At 44.5% G+C, this 21,707-nt stretch overlaps 1 protein-coding gene across 1 annotated transcript; it reads right to left on the bottom strand.

The window, feature by feature from the left end:
• Positions 1 to 1,471: 1,471 nt before the first annotated feature.
• On the bottom strand, positions 1,472 to 21,707 carry SARS1 (seryl-tRNA synthetase 1). Its single transcript, XM_004002273.5, has 11 exons — positions 21,470 to 21,707; positions 13,111 to 13,181; positions 9,995 to 10,075; positions 8,762 to 8,920; positions 7,405 to 7,548; positions 6,517 to 6,672; positions 3,945 to 4,166; positions 3,247 to 3,376; positions 2,821 to 2,978; positions 2,194 to 2,323; positions 1,472 to 1,894 (listed from the first exon to the last, which is right to left on the bottom strand). Exons 1-11 carry the CDS (start codon positions 21,603 to 21,605, stop codon positions 1,737 to 1,739), a joined length of 1,545 nt encoding a protein of 514 aa, XP_004002322.1. The 5' UTR covers positions 21,606 to 21,707; the 3' UTR covers positions 1,472 to 1,736.

Genomic DNA, 21,707 nt, shown 5'->3' with positions numbered 1-21,707 from the left:
AGAAAAGTGGTGCCTCCTGGTGGAAGGTTTCCGGCACCAGCAGCCAGGGAGGTGGGAGTGGGGAGAAGAGGAGGAACCTACAGTGACCTCTCAGGCCAGGCGGGGGTGTTCAGGGCCACCGGAGCCTCTAACCCCAAAGTACAATGAGCTTTTCAAACAAGCAAGAGCGGTGTGTGGTGGTGACCAAAACCGGCCTTCTGCTCATTGTGTAAACTGCCTTTCTTCAAATCAAATAGTTGAGGCTACAGGAATGTGAATACCTCATCCTTCCAAGTACATGGGACTAGCTTGCTCTTTTGTTCTCTTGCCCTGGCTCTGTCCAAGGGGGGGCACTGGTTAGAGTAGAGGCAGGCTGTGAGCCTGCCTGTGGTAAGAGGGCCACTGCAGTCACCCTTTCAGGTGCCCCAGGCTTGATGGGGTTTCCCAGCAGCAAGATCCACAGGATCAGCCCAAGCCCCCAGTGGAAAGGCAAGCACATGGCCTCTTTCCTGGGTGCTAAGCAAGCTCCAGCAGGCCCAGGGAAGTTGCTGCTTAGGGACTAGGGAAAATGAAATAAAGCTCCCACGTGGCAGGCCAGAGTCCTGTTCTCATCCTGCTGAAGAAACACAGCAAGCATCAAGCCCTGCTGAGGAGTCAGGACTCCTGGCTTCCAGGAGGCCGTGTTTTCTCGTCACCCCTCCCCACCTTGTACTGTCTTCCCTGTGATGAGAAAGATATAATCATGTCCCCGCCCTCCTGTCTGGGACTGCCACAGAGATAAAAGAGATCACCTACAGGAGGTATTTGAGGCTCCTAGGGGAGAAGCACTAAACTAACAGAGGTGTTATTAAAGTGAAGTGTTTGCAGATTGCAGATGAAAGGCAGCAGGTAAATTAAGAGCCTAAACAGCATCCTCCCCAAGGGAAAGGGTGAACTGGCCATTAGGCCAACGGTGGAAGCTCCAGAGAAAGGAAGACATCATTCCCACTAGCCCCATCCTGTGGGTGCTATCGATTCTCTAGAGCTGTAGCAACAAGCTGCCAGGCAGTTAGTCTCCCATTTGGGGATGACTGGAGAGAGGCAGCTGTGAATAAGGCCCTCCCTGTTCCATGTGTCTCGAATCTAAGGGCTTTTTTGAGATTAAATATAGTTTCATCCACTGTGATGTCTCGCCGCCTCCCTCCCTCTCTGTGAAGCCCTTCCCAGGAACAGATGTGCTATGCAGCTTTTTATATCAACTCAGGTCTCTAAGCTGGTCCTACCTAACTGCTTTAACAAAGCAGGAGCACATTTACAAAGAAGGATCCTGCCCTTGCCCTGCAAGCCTGTGTGTATAAGACTCAAAGCTTTCACTTTCCCCTTGAGCCCTTATGAAAGCTATTCCTGCCTTCCCCTACCTCCTCAAAGGCTCTCTTTGCTACATGGACAACCTTATATATAGCAGGACAAGCAGGGATGAATATGGTTCCAGAGAGAACTGTCAGAGACAGGGTTCAAGCCCCGGGCAGAAGACTGAGGAAGAGTCCTGGCCTCCCTCAGAGATGCTTTATTACTTGGTTTCATCAGTCACTGGTGATGAACCCTATGCCCAAATGAGAAAAGAGAAAGTCACACTGTGCGTGGCAGATGGCTCCCCTTTGAGTAATGCAGTCAGACGGGGTGGGCGAGGCATGCGTGCTAGGCTTCCCTGCCTGTGGGCAGGCTCTGAGATTGCAGCAGATGGCAGCGGAAGCCTGGTGGAGGGGACAAAGGAATGTTCAGGCGTCGGTGACCTCCATGTTCTGCAGCTGGCTCTCCAGGGCAACATCTCTCTCTGCCCCTTTCTTCTTGCTGCCCTCATGCTGCTTCTTCTGCTTCTTGGAGGGCTCCTGGTCGATGGGCGCAGCCTTCACAAAGGGGATCAGTTCTTGGAGACCTGAAAGGGAAGCGTCAACCAGATAACCTGCCATTCCTCAAGGGTCAAAGCCCAGGGACCTCTGGGGAAAGTTCCACAAGACAACGGTGGGCACCGCTTTCCTCTGTTCCTTTCCTTTCGCAGCCTGAATTTTACCTGCATTTAAACAGACTAACATACCTGTACTGGCTACTTTCAACCGTGCCCCTTGCAGTGTCTGGCACCAGAGGACAAGGCAGAGTTTGGGGGCCCGTGAATCAACAAGAAAACTTGGTGTGGAGTGGGAAGATGCACGAGAGGAGGAAGGCAGGGAGCCTCACCTGGCGGCATGAATTCCTTCAATTTCTCGGGCACGAGGATGCCCTTCTCTGTCTGGTAGTTCTCCAGGATGGCACAGATGGTGCGGGTTGTGGCGCACATGGTGGCATTGAGCATGTGGACAAACTCCACCTGCGAGGAGATGGTCCCCAGACGGAGCAGTTATACTCAAGCCCTTTCTGGCCCTCTGAGGGAAGGGACAGACTACCCAACGGCCTCCTTCTTTCAACCCCTTTCAAGCCCGACCTGGAAAAGATGAGGGCCTGCAAACTGGGTTTGGAAAGATAAGCCTACAACCCAGACCTTCTTGCACAAGAAGGAAGACCTTGCCTCCACCTTGTTCTGTGTGGATAAATGGGGATATCTCTTTATCTGGAGTTACAGAGAACAAAACCAAGAGGAGAAAAAAATAGAATTATTTTGTAGAACAGAGCTAGGTTCATGTTTCCATCTAGAAGGACTCAGTCCTGATTCAGTGAAAGTCATTTTCAGATTCCCTCTTTGGCCTAGAGTGAGCAGCTCAGGTTTCCCCATGATGCTGGGACATGATGTCCCCCAAAGGCCAAAATAACATGGCTCCACTCTGTGCTAAAAGGCCCCACCGCCTGCCTCCTCAGGGACAGTCTAACCTTGTCCATCATCTTCTTGGTCTGCCCGTATCGGATTCGAAGCCGGCGAGCCTGATAGTCTGTGCAGTTAGAACAGGAGACTAACTCACGGAAGGCCCCCGAGCCCGGAAACCAGGCCTCCAGGTCAAGCTTCTTACTGGCAGCATGATTCAAAGAACCTGCAAGGAAAAACCCCTAGAATTCATGAAGGAGGGATACTATTTCAGAAGGCTAACCTTTAGCAAGCCTGAAGAATTCTTTAATTCACATCCTATCCCCAGAAGAAAAATCATGCCCAGATATTCTTATCACCAAAAGCTCCCAAGGGAGAAGAGTGTGGTATTTTAATTAACGTGGGCAATTAACTGGATTGTAGGCTATTTCTTTGTAGGGCAGCCCCACTGGCCCGGGTGGTGTCTGTGGGATGCAGGAGAGGGAGGCGGATACCTGAGACGATATTCACGATGTGGTAAGGGATCCCCAGAGACTGGTAGAACTCCTCCGCGGTGGCGATCATCTCCTCAAACATCTCCCAGGACTTGTTGTCGTGTGGCGAGGAGTAGACAAACTGCTCTATCTGCAAGGACAGACCCGAGCAGATGGGGATGACGGGGTGGGGTGAATAAACCGAATGCTGAGGTGGGAGCTATCCTTGCAACAAAGACCTAGTCCTACTCCACTGGGAGTCAGGCAGGGCTGGGGCCCCTGGTGAGCGATAGGGGGTGCACTGGGCTGGCTGGGGCCGCAGCAACAACGACTGCTGCTGTCCACAGTGCCCCACGAATGTGCCGGGTACTGTGCTGAGCACTTGCCATGTGATGACTGGTTTCATCCTCACAGTAGCCTAATGAGGCAGAACTACTACTGTCCTCCTTTTACAGAGGAGGATACAGCACCGAGAGTTTAAGCAGCTAGTTCAAGGTTATGCAGCAGCAGGTGGTGGAGTGGGCCTTTGGACTCAGGCTGCCTGCTTCCTGAGTCTGTCCTCCAGCCTCTCCACTCTTCCCTACAAACATAGACAGGGGGGGACGAGAGGAAAGACGGAGCTGGGACAGGGCTGAACGGCACAGATTTTGTCTCCCCACTAACCACCCTGGAGAGACAGACAGAAGAGTCCCATTCCTCACCCTGACCTGTCTACTCACCTTCTCAAACTGATGGACTCTAAAGATGCCACGGGTGTCACGGCCATGGGAGCCCACCTCCTGGCGAAAGCAGGTGGACAGGCCGGCATACTTGATTGGCAAGTCCTCTGGCCGAAGCCACTCGTCCCGGTGGAGAGCAGCAATGGGTTGTTCAGAGGTAGCAATCAGATATTTCTCCTCAAAGGAGTTATCATCAGACCTTTCACTGCCTTTGCCAATCACCTGTGGGAGGAGGGTAATGTTTACTAGTTAAGACTCAGGGAGGAGAACCTCAGCTCCAGCAAGAAGCCACAGAGAAGATCTGCGTGATGGGAGGATCAATTTTCCTCAATCCCTGCCCGAGAGTGAGCAGGAGATGCTAAAAAGATAAGGGAGTGAATGGGTCAGTCCAAAGTGTAGTCCCTACTAGAGATCAAGAAATGCAAAAGATAAAATATTCTGACACTATGTTTTTTCTCTTGGGTGTAACATGTGACATGTGAAATCTCATGTCCCCAACCAGGGATCATACCCATGCCCCCTGCAGTGGAAGCAGGCAGCCCTAATCAATGGACCACCAGGAAATTCCCTGTGATACTGTTTTTACTTTACCTAATAAATGAAACACTTACTGATAGCAAAAAAAGGAAGCCCCATAAATATGCATTTCCTACTCCAGGGGATCTTTCCAACCCAAGCATTGAACCGTTGTCCCCTGTATTGGCAGGAGGGTTCTTTACCACTGAGCCACCAGGGAAGCCCAGAAGCTCCCTAAGTATTCAACAGGGGAAGAGTCGGGTAGCCTATATCCATGCCAGGTAATATTATGTAGCCATTAAGAAGCGATGGCCACGAAGACCACGCAGTTACACTGAAAAACGCTTCTGAGACAGTGTGAAGTAAAAAGACAATCTATACAGTGTGATTAGAAGTATGAGAAAATAATATATGTATGAAAAAAGGCACCAAAAGAATATTAAACGTGACAACTGTATTAGGTAATGGGAAAGAAGACGATCTCCCACCACTGCTTACAAATTTTGTCATGTGGTATTTACTTAAAATTTTTTTAAAAAGGAGAGCAAACTTCTCCTGGGCCAGCGTTTGGAAATCTGGGAAACTACCTTGCTAACTAACAGTGGGAACTTAGCCCCGTGTGAGGCTGTTCATAGGCAACATAAAAATAATAGAGCTTGTGGTCTAATATGGTACAGCCAGTAGCCACATATGGCTATTTAAATTAAAAATTAATTCCTGGGTTTGCATGAACCCCATTTCAAGTGTTCAACAGCCACTTGTGGCTGGTGGCTGCCACACTGGATAGGACAGACACGGAGAACATTTCTACTACTGCAGAGTGTTCTGTTGGACAGCACTGCTCTAGAGAATTAATGAACTGAGGTCATGAGCTAAGAAGTGCCAGCCCAAATTCCTCTATATGGAGATCTGTGATTCTCCCTGCCTATGGATCCAAGAAGCATCCGGATAAGAGACAGAGAATGCAGGGAATGCAGGGAGCACCTGCTACGTAGTGTTTCTCATAATCCTTCAAATAAGCTTCTCTCTGGTGTTACCTACAGGGCATCTACTTCTAAAGTTCTGTCAGTGATCACTTATCCAATCTTGGGGGTTGAGATGGGAGGAAAAAAAAAGGGAAAAGATAAAAAGAGGTCCCATCTGATAATACACATGTTCCTCTCTTTAAAAGGAAGAAGAGGAGGGTCCCAAGGTTGTATTAATGTTTGGAGAGAGCATTTTGTTTCCCACGGCATCTTGAAAGAAAACATAACTCTGAACTCACCAACAAGACCTAGTGGGAAGAAGGTTCTGGGTAGTAAACTTATCTCTCTAAATAGATAAATCAGATGAGGCCAGAAGCACTTGTCTAACTACTTCCTACACGAATTTAAGAAGGAAATAGCCAACAGGAACACAGTCCCTCTCCCAACCCTCCACCCCTGATGGGACGGTGTTGAAGGAGGGGGACAAGTGAGCAGTGAACTCAGCTGTGACGGGCAGCCATCAGTAGAGACACCAGAAATTCTGGCACAGACAGGAGCGATGGCGGATGTTAAAGCTGACTGTTTCAGAATGACCTTCTGTACCTCAACTCAAATCCTCTGGCTCACCCTGAGATGCCTCATGGTTGAGAAAGTGCCATTAACTGGAAGCTACATCCATCCAAAGGAAAGTATATCTCCTCCGTGGAAGCTTCCTGTCTGGGGTCAGGAGTGGGATGATCAGCCACTTTGGCAATTTCCTTCTGTCCAAACTTAATAATAATCTACGAGCTTCTTTTCTAAGCTCACGGTGCTAAAGATCAATTTCAGTGCATCACATAAACCATGTAGGGAAAGAAAAAAATAGGCTTTACATCTGGACTGTCCAAACGGTAGCCACTAGTCACACATGGTCATTTACATTAAGATTAAAATTTTACTTCCTCAGTTGCACTAGCCACCAAAGTGCTCAACAGCCGCTGTATATAACATTTCCGTTCTCCAAGGAAGTCTTGCTGGAGAGCAGTGCTGTGTCTTCGAAATTAAACTTCTTACCTTAAGGAGATTCTGCTACACTGCCACAGGCTACTCACCTTATAAAGTTCTTCATCAAACTGGCTGAGCTGTGCCACTTCCTGCATGACTTCCTTCCTCATGAAGAAGGGGGTATAAATGGGAGTGTAGCCCCGACTTTCCAAGGTCCGAAGGGCAAACTGGATGAGTGCTTGTTCCAGGAATACCAGGGGCCCCTGAGGAAGCAGAGACAGAGCACCGTGTGACTGGGGGCCGCCACCATCGTGCTCATCTGCTGGTGTTTACACCCAGAGGCAGCTGGGGGCACACGGGAGGCCGCAAAGACTGTAGACTCAACAACAATGGACTCTAGACTCTTTCTTAACGCCAGAGCTCAGCTTATCATCTGAAAAGCATTCCCTCTTAAGATACAAAGCAAAGGAAAAGGATTATGTACCCAAGGCACATGGGAGAGTTTCCTTGTGCAAAGTCTTAAAACACTGGACTTATTTGTAAATGCACAATAAACCTATCAGGACAGTATTTTCGAAATGACTTTACCATGTGCTTTTTGGAAGGCTTTCCTGAAGGCATCCTCCCTCTGTCCCAGCCGATCTGGGTTTGCTGCCTCTGCCCATCCATTCGCACCCAGGGCTTCTCACACCACAGCACTTATGCTACTTGTCTGACTGTCCAATTACACTGAGCTCCTTAAAGGCAGAGACTGTTCTAATTCAGTCAACAAAACATATATTCATTGTGGAGGATCACTTAGTGGCTTTTGTTCCAGGGAATCCCAATAAGCACTCTCCTGCTTTAGAAAGAGAATTGCATCTAATTGCCAGTAAGTTTGTGATAGAAAGGCAGATGTTTGGCCTCTTTAAGTGGGTTATGTTCTCTGCACTTCTTTTTTGCAGTTCTTTCTTTATAACCAACCTCACTGGTTATAACCAACCTCGCACTCTTACCTTCAGGAAGTATCCTCGACTCCCAGCCACCACGGCCCCCTTTTCGCCTTCAAAGCCATCTACCATCACCACCAGGTCCACGTGAGAGTACTTCTTCCTGACCGTACAATCACCCCAAATCCTCTCTACTTTGTTGTCAGCATCCTAAGGAAGTAAGAGCAGGAGAGAGAGATGCATGAGCTCTTAAGTCTACAAGCCTCCATTTTTCCAAACCTTAATCTCCAAGAACAATCTGTGATGTCTTCACTTAACTCAAACACTAGGTTTTGGCCCTTGTGTACAGGGACTAGAGAAGGGAATTTGGTACAAAATTTGCCTTCAACAGAAAAATAATAATTTATAAATTCCTAGAAGCAATTCTAGCCATGGAACTGAAATCATGATTTTCCAAAAGATCTGCAGTATTCGCTCTCTTTTTTTAACCCTTTCAAATGACTCCTGCTGCTGCTGCTGCTGCTGCTGCTAAGTCGCTTCAGTCATGTCCGACTCTGTGTGACCCCATAGATGGAAGCCCACCAGGCTCCTCTGTCCCTGGGATTCTCCAGGCAAGAACACTGGAGTGGGTTGCCATTTCCTTCTCCAAAGCATGAGAGTGAAAAGTGAAAGTGAAGTCGCTCAGTCATGTCCCACTCTTAGCGGCCCCATGGACTGTAGCCTACCAGGCTCCTCGGTCCATGGGATTTCCCCGGAAAATCCTTTATAGGGAAAACCCTCTCCTGGACAATCCTCATTGCCTGGGGTACAGAGGAGAATGTAGAGTTCTTTTTTTCCAGGCTCTCCTTGGTCCTGGGGCCACATGAGGGCGGGCTCGGGGCCCTGACCTCCTGAGTCTGCCACCCCAGCCCTCAATGAGTTTAATGTTCAGTTCTCCAGGGAATGAATGAAAGAGGCACAGATGGGCCCTGCCACGGCTGGGGTGTCAGGGAACAAAGGCTGGGCTCTGAGCCGCTTTGTGCTGGGGAAGCTCCCACTCAGCAGGAAACTTTTATCATGCAGATTTCCCTTCAACCTGCGGCTTCCCAGCAGGGTGTGGGTGAGGGGTGAGGTTGATTCTGCAGATCCCTCCCACAAGGCGAGCTGCTACCAGGGGCAACACGCAGTGGAAGGGACAGCAGCCCGATTTAGGAGAGGTTTCTGTGCCAGGAGTCTCCACCTACCTGCTGTCTCTGCCATTTCCCAATCAGGAGGGGATCTGACTCTTTCACAGTTCTCAATTGGTGGGCAGGGCAAACACACAAAGAGCCTGCTTTTCTTAGACCAAGAGTGCCAGCTTTCACCGTCCCCCTCCCACCCCGCCCCCTTTCCCAGCGGAGAGGGGCAACACAAGGCAGCCGCTAGCTGTGGCGCTGACACCTACCTCATCATTGCTGATGGGCACCGACGGGTGCAGGAGGTTCCCGATCTCGCGAAGGTTCTCAAACCGCTCAGCTTCCAGTTTTATCCGCTCGGCATCACACTTCAGGATGGCTTCGTCGAGGAGGAGGCGGACTTTTTTGATCTGTGAGACTTTCAGGTTCTGTAGGTGAACAAGGCCACGCCCACCCCAGGCCACAGTAAGTCAAGGACCGGGTGGGGAACAAATTCTGTTGCCTCAACCCTGTTGCACTCTAGTGACAACTCTTGTGATAGCATTTTCAAAATTGACACTGGAGGCTTTCAAAGAACTGAGAGTCATTTCCCACAGGGATATATATAGTCTTGCCTGGCAAATCCACTGGCATTTTCTTTCAGGGTGCCTAAGGCAGAGATGGATAAATTCCAGCCACTCCTCTTATTCCCATGTATCTCAGGAGTGTTAATACCATAACTCTTTAAGAGCCTTTCTCTTAACTTGTACTTTCCTTTTTCTTTCTTTAAATTTTATTATTTTTAATTGGAGGATGACTACTTTATATCGTTGTTAGTTTCTGCCACACAACAAGAAGCAGCCATGCATTTTCTGAGGGCACCTCTCAGTGTCCTGATTAAACCAACATACTACACATTTAATTGCTCTCTAGAAAAAGTGCAATATATATTTATCAGAAGCAAGAGAACTTCTCTTAAAGTTATTTTGTATTCCTTACTGCAGGGGTTTCAAAGTGTCCTCTGATTTCTTGGGGAGACCCTTAGCAGGAAGGGCAGGTCAGGAATACCACCCCCAAGTGAGCCCTTTAAGCACAGCAAAGGGCTTGTTTTTTTGTGTTTATGCTCTTGTCACGCTTCTGCATTGCAGGTTTTGTGTTCAGTGACTAAAAACTTGAAAATTACTGCTTTAGGCCCAGTGTAGTGAATATTTACTGAATTATGATAAATTGAAAAATTCCTGACTCTGTGGAAATGGAGTTATATAAATCAAATATAACTCAGCTCCTGTTTTCTTCTTTCTACTCTTTTTTTTTGTCTTCCTAATCTTGACTTTTCCACTCCACCTGTCTCATCTCTAATACTCAAGTATCAAGATTAACAAGGTAGATGAGGCTACATCCCAGCTGCAGAAATTCAAGAATGCAGCAATGCTGGATGAAGCCTAGTGTCAGGACTTGCTCGTCCAGGAACAAAGTCAAGATAAAAGAACACAATCCCAGTCCAGGAAAGGACAATAACTTACAGTTAAAGTGTCTACAGTGAGATCGTCGAGATTTAATACATCTTCTGGAATGGACTCATCATTTTCCACTGGCTCTTTTTTCTATGGGAAAGGAAAAAAATTAATTAGAACATTTCTGACATAGTTTTATAAAGTGCACACCACACTCATGCATCATATAAACTAATCACAGAATTCTACATAACCTAGAGTCTCTAAAAGAGGCAACAGATGGGAGAAACATCAGTAAATTAGAAGTAAGAAGTCAAGATTTCAAGTCCTCATCCCACCACTTCCTAGCTTTCTGATCCTGGACAGATGGTAACCTATTGGGGTCAGAGTGTTGACAGTATCAGGAACTCAAAAAGAAAATGTCTGACGTGGACACAGAATGTTATGGTCCCAGGATCATGTGAAAATGCTCAGTGCTGGTCAGGAGCCAGCGGTGGGCAGATGCCTCTGTATCAATTTGTGAATCCCCGTCTACCTGCTGAGAACAAAAACCCAGCCCTTAGGCCTGAGGCTCAGGATAAAAATGGATGGGATGATGAAGTATTAGGAAGCCAAAGAAACACAATTTTTGAGGAAAAAAGCCACAGAATTCAAAACTAAGTTTAATCAATGTGCCATAGCAAAATGGCAAGGGTGTACCCATGACTAGATATTTTTCCCTTCTGATTTCTCTCCTCACCCTTCCTCATAATATTCTATCAAATCATCATTTTTAAACTTTACCCAGAGCTAAGGAGGAGATAATTTGAAGAGTCAAATTCTTCCTAAATTAAACGGAGATAAAGAATATTATCAAAGCCCATTATAACAAGACCGGAAGACCTCACGAAAACACATGTAAAAATAAGTTGAGAAGAATTAGGGTCTGCTTTGTAAGTAAAAATAAAATAATATACAAAATCATGTTTTTCTAAAGATTTAGGGTTCTGTGGTGGCTCAGACAGTAAAGAATAAAGGAGACCCAGGTTTGATTACTGGGTCAGAAATATCCCCTGGAGAATGGCATGGCAACCCATTCTTGCCTGGAGAATTACATGGAAAGAGGAGCCTGATGGGCTATGGTTTGAGTAGGCTCCAGGAGTTGGTGATGGACAGGGAAGCATGGTGTCCAAGGGGTCCACGGGGTCGCAAAGAGTCAGACACGACTGAGCGACTGAACTGAACTGAACTGAGCAGTTTTTACTTTTCACTTTCATTAGACATTCCATACACCAAAGTAAGAAGTCAAGATTCTATCAAAACCCGACTCACACCACCCTTCAGTGATTCAAGAAAAATCATCTTTAAATTTGGAAAAGTCTGACAGTATCAGAATGAGTCTTGATAAGAACAAGCATAGACTACCAAGGTAGAAAAAAAAATGGCCTAAACCTCAAGATATTCAAGATATTCCATTTGGTAGCTAAGATAGCTGAGACCCTCTTGCTCTCTGATAATCCCTCAGGGGAGCAAATTCAAGTTCTGGCTCTGCAACTAACTTATGGCATGATTTTAGACAAGCTCCTATATTTCCTAAGCCTATTTAGGAAATACCTATCTTGGGCATTTCCTACCCTTTCAATACCTTAGGTAGGTATTTCCTACCCTTTCAATAGGGCTAACAAACGTACTACCTATACTCCTGGTTTACAGCAAAGATCAAAACCAAAATGAGATGTATGTGAAAGGATTCTGATTGCTTGCAGGTGCTATACAAATTAAAGCACCGCTAGTATTGTTTCAAAGGACAGCGAGAGAGAACACTCCTTGTAGGACCAGCAGCTAGGGATCTAAGAATGTTAATGCAAATGAAAATACTCCCATCTTCTTGCTAAGAAAAATACTTGGCTGGCACTGTCTGTATATATGCCCCCAAAAACATTCAGGCAGAAGTATATATGAAAATTAACATTAGTATGGTGTCCCTGACATGCAACTGATTTAGTGTCAAGGGTTTCACCACAGGAAGAAAACTGTACCATTATCATCCATGTCAATTTCTATAGCCTGTCACATGCTGAAAGTGTAACAAAACAGTGTTAAAGAGAAGGCTGCAGAATATCATGAAGGATAAGGTGTTGGATTCCAAGGGAATCTTTTTGTTATGATCTTTCTTGGTTCAGGTTCCTAAATTTCACAATTTTTTGGTTTATTTTAGAGGTTTACAACTTAAAACCAAGACAGATTGTGGCTTACATTTAACATGTTTTTTGAAAAATGATTAAAGAGCTAACAGGGCATTTTTGAAGAAAGATTAAAAACATGAACTGATCTGGTTGCCAAAACAAAGTTGAGCTGAAATTTAACATTCTTCAGGACAGGAAGAATTTTTTCTTGGATGAAGGCCAGTAACTACTTGCCAACCACTGCTACTCTCAATTGCTAAATAACTACCATGGTCTAGGCACTGTGCCAGGTTTTCTGTATTAAAAAGTGTTAGTTCTCACAATTGTATTCTAAAGGTTAAGTGTTAGAATTGCCATTTCACAGACAAGAACACTGAGGCTCAGAAGTTAACATGCTTGAAGTCACATAAACCAAAGTCTAGGATTTGGACTCAGTATCAGTGTGTTCTTTCAAAGAGTATGACGACACTGGGATAAAGACTCTGAAATCTACCACAGGAAAACCTTTCTGGCAGTGTAGGTTGAGCTCAGGAAATAACTGGAAGGGATTACTGGTGGAATTCACATTGCTAAGAACAGAAGAGACAATGAGTGACTTGCATGGCAAGAATCTTGTTTTACAAGACTGAATATCTGTGTCCTCCAAAATTCACATGCTGAAACCCAATACCTAATGTGACAGTATTTGGAAGTGGGGTCCTTCAGAGGTGATTAGGTCATGGGATCAGTGCCTTTAGGAAAGAGGCTCCAGAGAGCTCCATTGCTCCTTCCGCCATGAGGACACGGCAAGAAGACTGTCAGCAAACCCGGAAGTGAGCCCTTGCCAATCTGCTGGTGCCTTAATCTTGGATTTCCAGCCCCCAGAACTGTAAGAAATACATTTCTGTTGTTTATAAGCCATCCAGTCTGTGGAACTCTGTTACAGCAGCCAGAACGGACTAAAGCATACTTGCAGACAGAAGATGGAGTCACCGATTCTTGAAAATGCCTCTTCTCCAGTCTCTTACTGAGTTCTCTTACCTTCATTTTCTCTCCAATTGTCTTGCTGCATAGGTTCTTCAGCTTGTTCAAGTTGTCTGCCCGAAATCTGCCTGAAGAATAAAGAATCCAAGAATGTACTAAAGACAGGCACATAATCAACACACCTCATTCCTAATCATGGTTCCTTTGGACTGATCTCAGCCCAAGGTCAAATTGCAGGCAGAACTAAATGATGTGCCTCATGAAGTTGTGAAATCTTAGAGCTTTAGAGCCCCGAATATAGACAGCTTATATTGGTGATTACAATAGGATTCCCCAGCATTTGGTGAATGAAAAGGCCATTCTGGGACTAAAATTAAAAAGTATCATAACTTCGATGATACCACTGTAAACAAAGTAACAAATCTGAGAAACCTGGAAATGACTTATGTAACTATAACCTATTCAATTATCTTAAATTCATTTAAGGAAAACTATGTGGTATGCACCAGGATCTAGAAAAAAGGCAGTCAAGTTTCTATTCTCAAGAACTTGGATGCTACATCTCTATGCCGAAAATGGTTAACTTCCCTAGCTTTGATGCAATGCTCATCTGGCAGCCTTGAGAAGAATTCAATTTCTTACATTTTGTTTTCTTTTGTGCATTAATCAGCCTGCATAGGTACTCTGGCCCAAATTAACATCATGGTATTGCAATTCATCAGTCTAACTCTGATTAGCAGAAGTTGGACCTCCTGAATCTAAGTTTTAGCAGCAATATGTCCTTTAGCTTTGGACAGGTAAAATGATGGCCAGAGATGAGATCATGAACTCCTTATTGCCAAATTCAGACTTAAATTGAAGACAGTATGGAAAACACTAGACCATTCAGGTATGACCTAAATCAAACCCTTTAAGATTATACAGAGAAAGTGACAAATAGAGTCAAGGAATTAGATCTGATAAGAGTGCCTGAAGAACTATGGACAGAGGTTTGTGACATTGTTTAGGAGGCAGTGATCAAGATCATCCCCTAGAAAAAGAAATGCAAAAAAGGCAAAATGGCTGATTGAGAAGGCCTTACACATAGCTGAGACAAGAAGAGAAGTGAAAGGGAAAGGAGAAAAGGAAAGATATATCTATCTGAATGCAGAGTTCCAACAACAGCAATAAGAAAGCCTTCCTAAGTGAACAATGCAAAGAAATAGAGGAAAACAATAGAATGGGAAAGACTAGGGATCTCTTCAAGAAAACTAGAGATATCAAGGGAACATTTCTTGCAAAGATGGACTCAATAAAGGACAGAAAAGGTATGGACCTAACAGAAGCAGGAGATATTAAGAAGAGGTGGCACGAATACACAGAAGACTATACAAAAAAGATCTTCATGACCCAGATAATCATGATGGTGTGATCACTCACCTACAGCCAGACATGCTGGAGTGCAAAGTCAAGCGGGCCTTAGTAGTATACATCACTACGTAGTATAACGTAGTATATATCACTATGAACAAAGTGATGGTGATGGAATTCCAGCTGAGCTATTTCAAATCCTTAAAGATGCTGCTGCTAAAGTGCTGCATTCAATATGCCAGCAAATTTGGAAAACTTAGCAGTGGCCACAGGACTGGAAAAGGTCAGTTTTCATTCCAATCCCAAAGAAGAGCAATGCCAAAGAACATTCAAACTACCGCACAACTGCACTCATCTCACATGCTAACAAAGTAATGCTAAAAATTCTCCAAGCCAGGCTGCAACAGTATGTGAACCAACAGCTCCCAGATGGTCAAGCTGGATCTAGAAAAGGCAGAGGAACTAGAGATCAAACTACCAACAACTGTTGGACCATCAAAAAAGCAAGAGAGTTCCAGAAAAACATCTACTTCTGCTTTATTGACTATGCCAAAACCTTTGACTCTGTGGATCACAACAAACCGGAAAATTCTTAAAGAGATGGGAATACCAGACCACATTACCTGCCTCCTGAGGAACCTGTGTGCAGGTCAAGAAGCCACAGTTAGAACCAGACATGGGACAATGGACTGGTTCCAAATTGGGAAAGAAGTACATCAAGGTTGTATATTGTCACCCTGCTTATTTAACTTATATGCAGAGTACATCATGTGAAATGCTGGGCTGGATGAAGCACAAGCTGGAATCAATATTGCCAGGAGAAATATCAATAACCTCAGATATGCAGATGACACCATCCTTATGGCAGAAAGCGAAGAAGAACTAAATAGCCTCTTGATGAAAGTGAAAGAGAATGAAAAAGCTGGCTTAAAGCTCAACACTCAAAAAACAAAGCTCATGGCATCTGGTCCCACCACTTCATGGGAAATAGATGGGGAAACAGTGGAAACAGTGACAGACTATTTTCTTGGGCTTCAAAATCACCTCAGATGGTGACTGCAGCCATGAAGTTAAAAGACGCCTGCCCCTTGGAAGAAAAGCTATAATCAACCTAGACAGTATATTAAAAAGCAGAGACATTACTTTCCTGACAAGGGTCCGTATAGTCAAAGCTATGGTTTTTCCAATAGTCACGTATGGTTGTAAAAGCTGGACCATAAACAAGGCTGAACGCTGAAGAATTGATGCTTCTGAACTGTGTTGGAGAAGACCCTTTAGAGGGCCTTGGACTACAAGAAGATCACACCAGTCAATCCTAAAGGAAATCAATTCTGAATATTCATTAGAAGGACTGATGCTGAAATTGAAGCTCCAATACTTTGGCCACCTGATGTGAAGAGCCAACTTCAGGGGACGACAGAGGATGCAATGGTTGAATGGCATCTCTGATTCAACGGACATGAATTTGAGCAAGCTCTGGGAGATGGTGAAGGACAGGGAAGCCTGGTGTGCTGCAGTCCATGGGGTTGCAAAGAGTCGGACATGACTTGAATGACTGAACAACAAAGAGATGAGACAGCACCTAGACATGGCTATTCTTTTAAAGTTGTGCCAAACTTTACCTAAATTTAAACTTAACTTCAGTACAAACTATATAACTACTTTCTCATCCACTTATTCACACTGATTACAGAGATGGAGAACAGATTAAGGGTTGTCACGGGTTAGACAGGGCAGGGGAAGGGAATGGAATACAGAGGGATGCTAACAAAAGGGATCTCTGTGATGATGGAACAGTTGTGTATCTTGAGTGTGTCAGTGGTTATACATATCTACACATACAATAAATTCACACAGAACTACAGGCACACACAAATAAGTACATGTAAAACTGGTGAAATCTGAATAAGGTCTATGGATGGCAGCAATGTCAAGTTCTTGGTTTTGATAATGTATCAGTTACATTAGATGTTAACAATGGGGCAAATGGTGAAGGATTTCTTCAACTATTTTTGTAACTTTCTGTAAATCTATATCTACTTGTACTTTTTTTAACGATTTAATCCCACTTATTGGCAAGGCCCTGTGCTAAGTGCTGGGAATACAAAAGAAAACACTGTACGAGATGCTGGGAAATAAAAGAAAAATATGACAATTAAAAAACAGTAACAATACAGAATGTTTCAATCAATGAATATAGCATGTTCCTTCACTATCTTTAATCTCTCCTAGAAATGTTCTGTAGTTTTCAGCGGAGGGATCTTGAATGTCATTAATTAAATATACTTGTAGGTATCAGATGCTTTTTAATTGTTCCTTGTATATATTAACAGCATTATTCATTCTATACATTGTATACAGTGATCTCGCTAAATTTATTTAATATTAGTAGTTCAAGTTTTGCATATACAAACAAGTCATCCGCAAATAAGGACAGATGGCAGTTTTACTTCTGTTCCAATCTTTTCTTTCTTTTTCTTGCCTTATTTTATACTGTTCAGAACCTCTAACATGATGTTGATGAAAAGTGAGGACAACAGACATCCTCATCTTGTTCCCAACCTCAGAAGTAAAGTATTTAATACTTCATAATTAAGAATAATGTTAGTTATGGATTTTTGATAAATATCTACTATCAGATTAAGGAAGTGCCCTTCTTTTCCTACCTGGCTGCATTTTATCATGAGCAATTAGATTTCCACCTAAAAACATGAGCTTTGACCCCTATCTCACATTATATACCAAAATCAATGAGATAAATCTACCTAAATGTGAAATGTAAAGTGATAAAACTTCTAGAAAAAAAAAAAAAAGGAGAATCTTTTTAGTACTTTGGGATATGGAAAGATTTCCTAAACAGAGCATAAGCAGCACAAATTATAAAAGAAAAAAAATCAATAAATTAGACATTATTAAAATCAAGAATTTCTACTCATTAAAAGAAAGTGAAAAGTCATAGATTGGGAGACAATATCTGCATTGTATGTAATCTACAAGGTCTTATATACAGAATAAAGAATTCCTACACAATAAAGTAAAAAATGATAAAAAAATAAAGTAAAAAAAAAATGATGCTAAAGCTGAAACTCTAGTACTTTGGTCACCTCATGTGAAGAGTTGACTCATTGGAAAAGACTCTGATGCTGGGAGGGATTAGAGGCAGGAGAAGAAGGGGACGACACAGGATGAGATGGCTGGATGGCATCACTGACTCAATGGACGTGAGTCTGAGTGAACTCTGGGAGATGGTGATGGACAGGGAGGCCTGGCATGCTGCGATTCATGGGGTTGCAAAGAGTTGGACACGACTGAGCGACTGAACTGAACTGAACTGAACACAATAAAGACACTCAAATAAAAACTAGTCAACTGGCTTGAACAGATACCTCCCAAAACAGGCTGTCCAAATGCTAACATGTACTATATGAAAAGGTGCTCAATATTTTTAGTTATCAAGAAAAGGTAAATTAAAACCACAAAATACCATTATATATCCACCAGAATGGCTAAAATTAAAAGGACTGCCAATATCAAGGGCAAGATTGTACAGTGCCTACCCTACAACCTAGCAATTCCATTCCTAGTTTTAAAAGGCTGTATATAAAAAATAACATAAATGCCACAACAGAAATATCGTATATGGATCACATGTCCCAGGTGCAGGCCTGAACAAACTGAGACTGGGGTGAAAGAGAAACAGAAAGTTACTCCAGTGGTAAGGGCCTGGTTTAAGGCAGTGCAACAGGGTTGAGAAGAAATAACAACTTCAACTGATAATTCCTGCAGTTAGTGGCAGGTAATTTCAAGATACATGGAAATTTAGTGACTTTGGAAGTAGTTGAGACAAATGCCTATTATATATGCTCAAATGTGTCCTCATTATATTACTCTGAAATAAAGGCAGAAATCACAGTTCAAATCCTTGAAGTTAGAAGAGATGTAGTAAACTCCAATATGGTGCTCTGACTCAAAGTCATAGCAGCTTTATGTTCTACACAGAGCCCTCGACCTCGGAGGTCTTCAGGCAGACATATAGTCGTAATGGAGGGCCTAATGAAGCTTGCTGTGTCCTCAGTCAGGGAACATGATATGAGTTCTTAATGTGGCTCTAGGTTGCAACTCCTTGTTGCAGTTAATGATAGAACCCTAATTTCTGATCAGAGGTTCAGATGTAAAAGAATCTTGAAACAAGATCCCTGAATGCCCACCTCAAGCAGCCAGAAATGAGAAAAATCATAGCTATAGAGACTATTGGTTCAGTTCAGTTCAGTCGCTCAGTTGTGTCCGACTCTGTGACCCCATGAATTGCAGCACGCCAGGCCTCCCTGTCCATCACCAACTCCCAGAGTTCACCCAAACCCAAGTCCATCGAGTCGGTGATGCCATCCAGCCAGTTCATCCTCTGTTGTCCCCTTTTTCTCCTGCCCCCAATCCCTCCCAGCATCAGAGTCTTTTCCAATGAGTCAACTCTTCACATGAGGTGGCCAAAGTACTGGAGTTTCAGCTTTAGTGTTATTCTTTCCAAAGAACACCCAGGACTGATCTCCTTTAGTATGGACTGGTTGGATCTCCTTGCAGTCCAAGGGACTCTCAAGAGTCTTCTCCAACACCACAGTTCAAAAGCATCAATTTTTCGGTGCTCAGCTTTCTTCACAGTCCAACTCTCACATCCATACATGATCACTGGAAAAACCAGAGCCTTGACTAGATGGACTTTTGTTGGCAAAGTAATGTCTCTGCTTTTTAATATGCTATCTAGGTTGGTCATAATTTTCCTTCCAAGGAGTAAGTGTCTTTTAATTTCATGGCTGCAATCACCATCTGCAGTGATTTTGGAGCCCAAAACAAAAAAGTCTGACACTGTTTCCACTGTTTCCGCATCTATTTCCCAAGAAGTGATGGGACCAGATGCCATGATCTTCATTTTCTGAATGTTGAGCTTTAAGCCAACTTTTTCACTCTCCTCTTTCACTTTCATCAAGAGGCTTTTTAGCTCCTCTTCACTTTCTGCCTTAAGGGCGGTGTCATCTGCATATCTGAGGTTATTGGTATTTCTAGGGATGTCAAATAGAAAAGAATCAAATCAATAGATATGTAGAAAATAAACTACGTGAACTACTTTTCATATGGATAAGTGCCCTGAACACAGACTTCAACAAACCTTTGTCAAGTCCTTACTAAGGACCAGGTACAGTGAGGGGTACTGGGATTATATGTACACATGTGTATATGTATATCTTATATGTATATGCAGGGGCTTCCCAGGTGACACTAGTGGTAAAGAACCTGCCTGCCAATGCGGGAGACACAAGAGACCCCAGATGGATCCCTGGGTCAGGAAGATCCTCCGGAGAAGGGCATGGCAACTCACTCCAGTATTCTTGCCTGGAGAATCCCATGGACAGAGGAGCCTGGCAGGCTACAGTTCATGGCGTTCCAAAGGGTCAGACACAACAGAAGCGACTTAGCACACACATATGTCTACGTACATCCTGGGTACTGACACACAGATGATCAAAACACAACCTTGTCCCTGAAGAATCCATCCCCTCACCACATACCCACTCCTCAGGTACAAGACAGAACTTCCAACAGACCTGTACATTATACCCAAGAGATTAGGTAACACATTTGAAATCATTCGCAACTGGACAATGGCTAGTGGTAGTGTTAGTAGCTCAGTCACGTTCAACTCTTTGCGACCCTATGGACTGTAGCCTGCCAGGGTCCTCTGTCCATGGGATTCTCCAGGCAAGAATACTGGAGTGGGTTGCCATTTCCTTCTCCAGGGATCCAACTTGGGTCTCCTGCACTGCAGGCAGATTCTTTACAGTCTGAGCTACAATGGCTAGACTGATATAAAATCTGATACTTCTGACATCTGACTCAGTAAACAGTGTCCAAACTAGTTTTTCCCCCCCTCCCATTTAATTCAGTTGCAACTCAAAACTTCACATGTGGATTCAGGTGGTGGGATTTCAGTCAAACAAACCACCAGAATCAGTAGAATACCTGAGCTAAACTAATATTCTCCTGGTACCCAATACCCTATATTACCAACTCTTCCTTCAACTCCTTCCCTACACGGGTGACACTAAAATGTAGGAAAATCAACTTTCCTAACAGAAATCCAACATATTTTTGGACAGTGACCGCCTATGCAGTGAGCTGTCATAAACCTGGCTCTCTAGCTGGTTGCAGACCTATTGCATCAGACAGAGTAAATCACGTGTTTGACAGTATCCGGCCAACTGGTGACTACTCCGCCTAGTCTAGGCAGATTGATAGGCAGAGGGTTCTACGGTGTTATTTAGCATCATGAAGGATGCCCGGTCCAGTTCCAGGTTCTAGCCCAACTCTACCAATGTCCTTCCCGGAAAACTTCCACAAATCACAACTAAACAGCCTCAATAATTAAAAGCGTTTCCTTGCTTCACCACATCCCTATGCCCATGTCTGATCTACCAAGGAAGATTATTCTCGGTTCTTAAAGGTTTGCCCACAGTTCAGGGGGAGGCTCAGTTCCCCAAGGCTCCGGGATCACTGTTTTTAGCCAGGAGCGGCCTCCTCAGTCCCAAAATGCTTTCAATATGGACGGAGTGAACCTACTGCGCTGTAGATATGACTCAGGTTGAAACCTTTGATTCTGTCGAGAGAGAAAAAGATCACTATGACCTCGCTAAAGATGAGAAAAAGACAGAAGGCGACCAAAGACACGTGTTCGGAAAGGGGAACTCTCCAAACCTCCCACCCAGGCTTTCCTCTGGCTACCCTTGCAGCCGGAAGACTTGACAGCTCTTGATGCGCCTGCGCCACGCTCCTTTCCTAGACTCAGAAGTAGCGATCGGCACTCAGCCCACCGAGAAGGGAGGTGGCACAGCCCGGCGGAGGGGGAAAGAGGAATAATCCGACTTTAGGGTGCCGGATGCGTTTTGAGGGGGACAGAGAGCGCTTCGGAGCCATCGCAACCTGGGAGAGAGTCTTAACGAAGGGTGGAAGTTCAGGAGAGCCGACAGATGAAGTTGGGGATAGGGTCCGGGGCTACTCCGCATGTCCCGGTACTTACATCGTCGCCACTCGCTGTCTGCATTCACCAGCTGGTCCACCAGTGCCGGGTCCTTGAAGCGCTTCTCCTGCGACTCTCGGATGAGCGCTGGGTCCCCCCCTTTATCCACCCGAAACAAATCCAGATCCAGCACCATCGTTCCTTCCCCCGGGTCAACACTAAGGGAAGTGAGGTTCGTCCCACAGCAGTCAGCCTGTGACCGCCGCACTGCACCCGCGCACTTATCCGCCCTTCTTGC

This window comes from Ovis aries, chromosome 1 (genome assembly GCF_016772045.2).
Source record: "Ovis aries strain OAR_USU_Benz2616 breed Rambouillet chromosome 1, ARS-UI_Ramb_v3.0, whole genome shotgun sequence".
Taxonomy (NCBI): Eukaryota; Metazoa; Chordata; class Mammalia; order Artiodactyla; family Bovidae; genus Ovis; species Ovis aries.
Note: the sequence above shows the minus strand (reverse complement) of the source record. Positions and strands in the feature narration are given on the sequence as shown.

Coding starts and splice junctions, on each gene's coding strand:
- SARS1 (XM_004002273.5), bottom strand. CDS start 21,605: ATGGTGCTGGATCTGGATTTGTTTCGGGTGGATAAAGGGGGGGACCCA. Junction 8,921..9,994: donor TCACTGTAGACACTTTAACT/GTAAGTTATTGT, acceptor GTTCACCTACAG/AACCTGAAAGTCTCACAGAT. Junction 4,167..6,516: donor TTGATGAAGAACTTTATAAG/GTGAGTAGCCTG, acceptor CTCCTCCCACAG/GTGATTGGCAAAGGCAGTGA.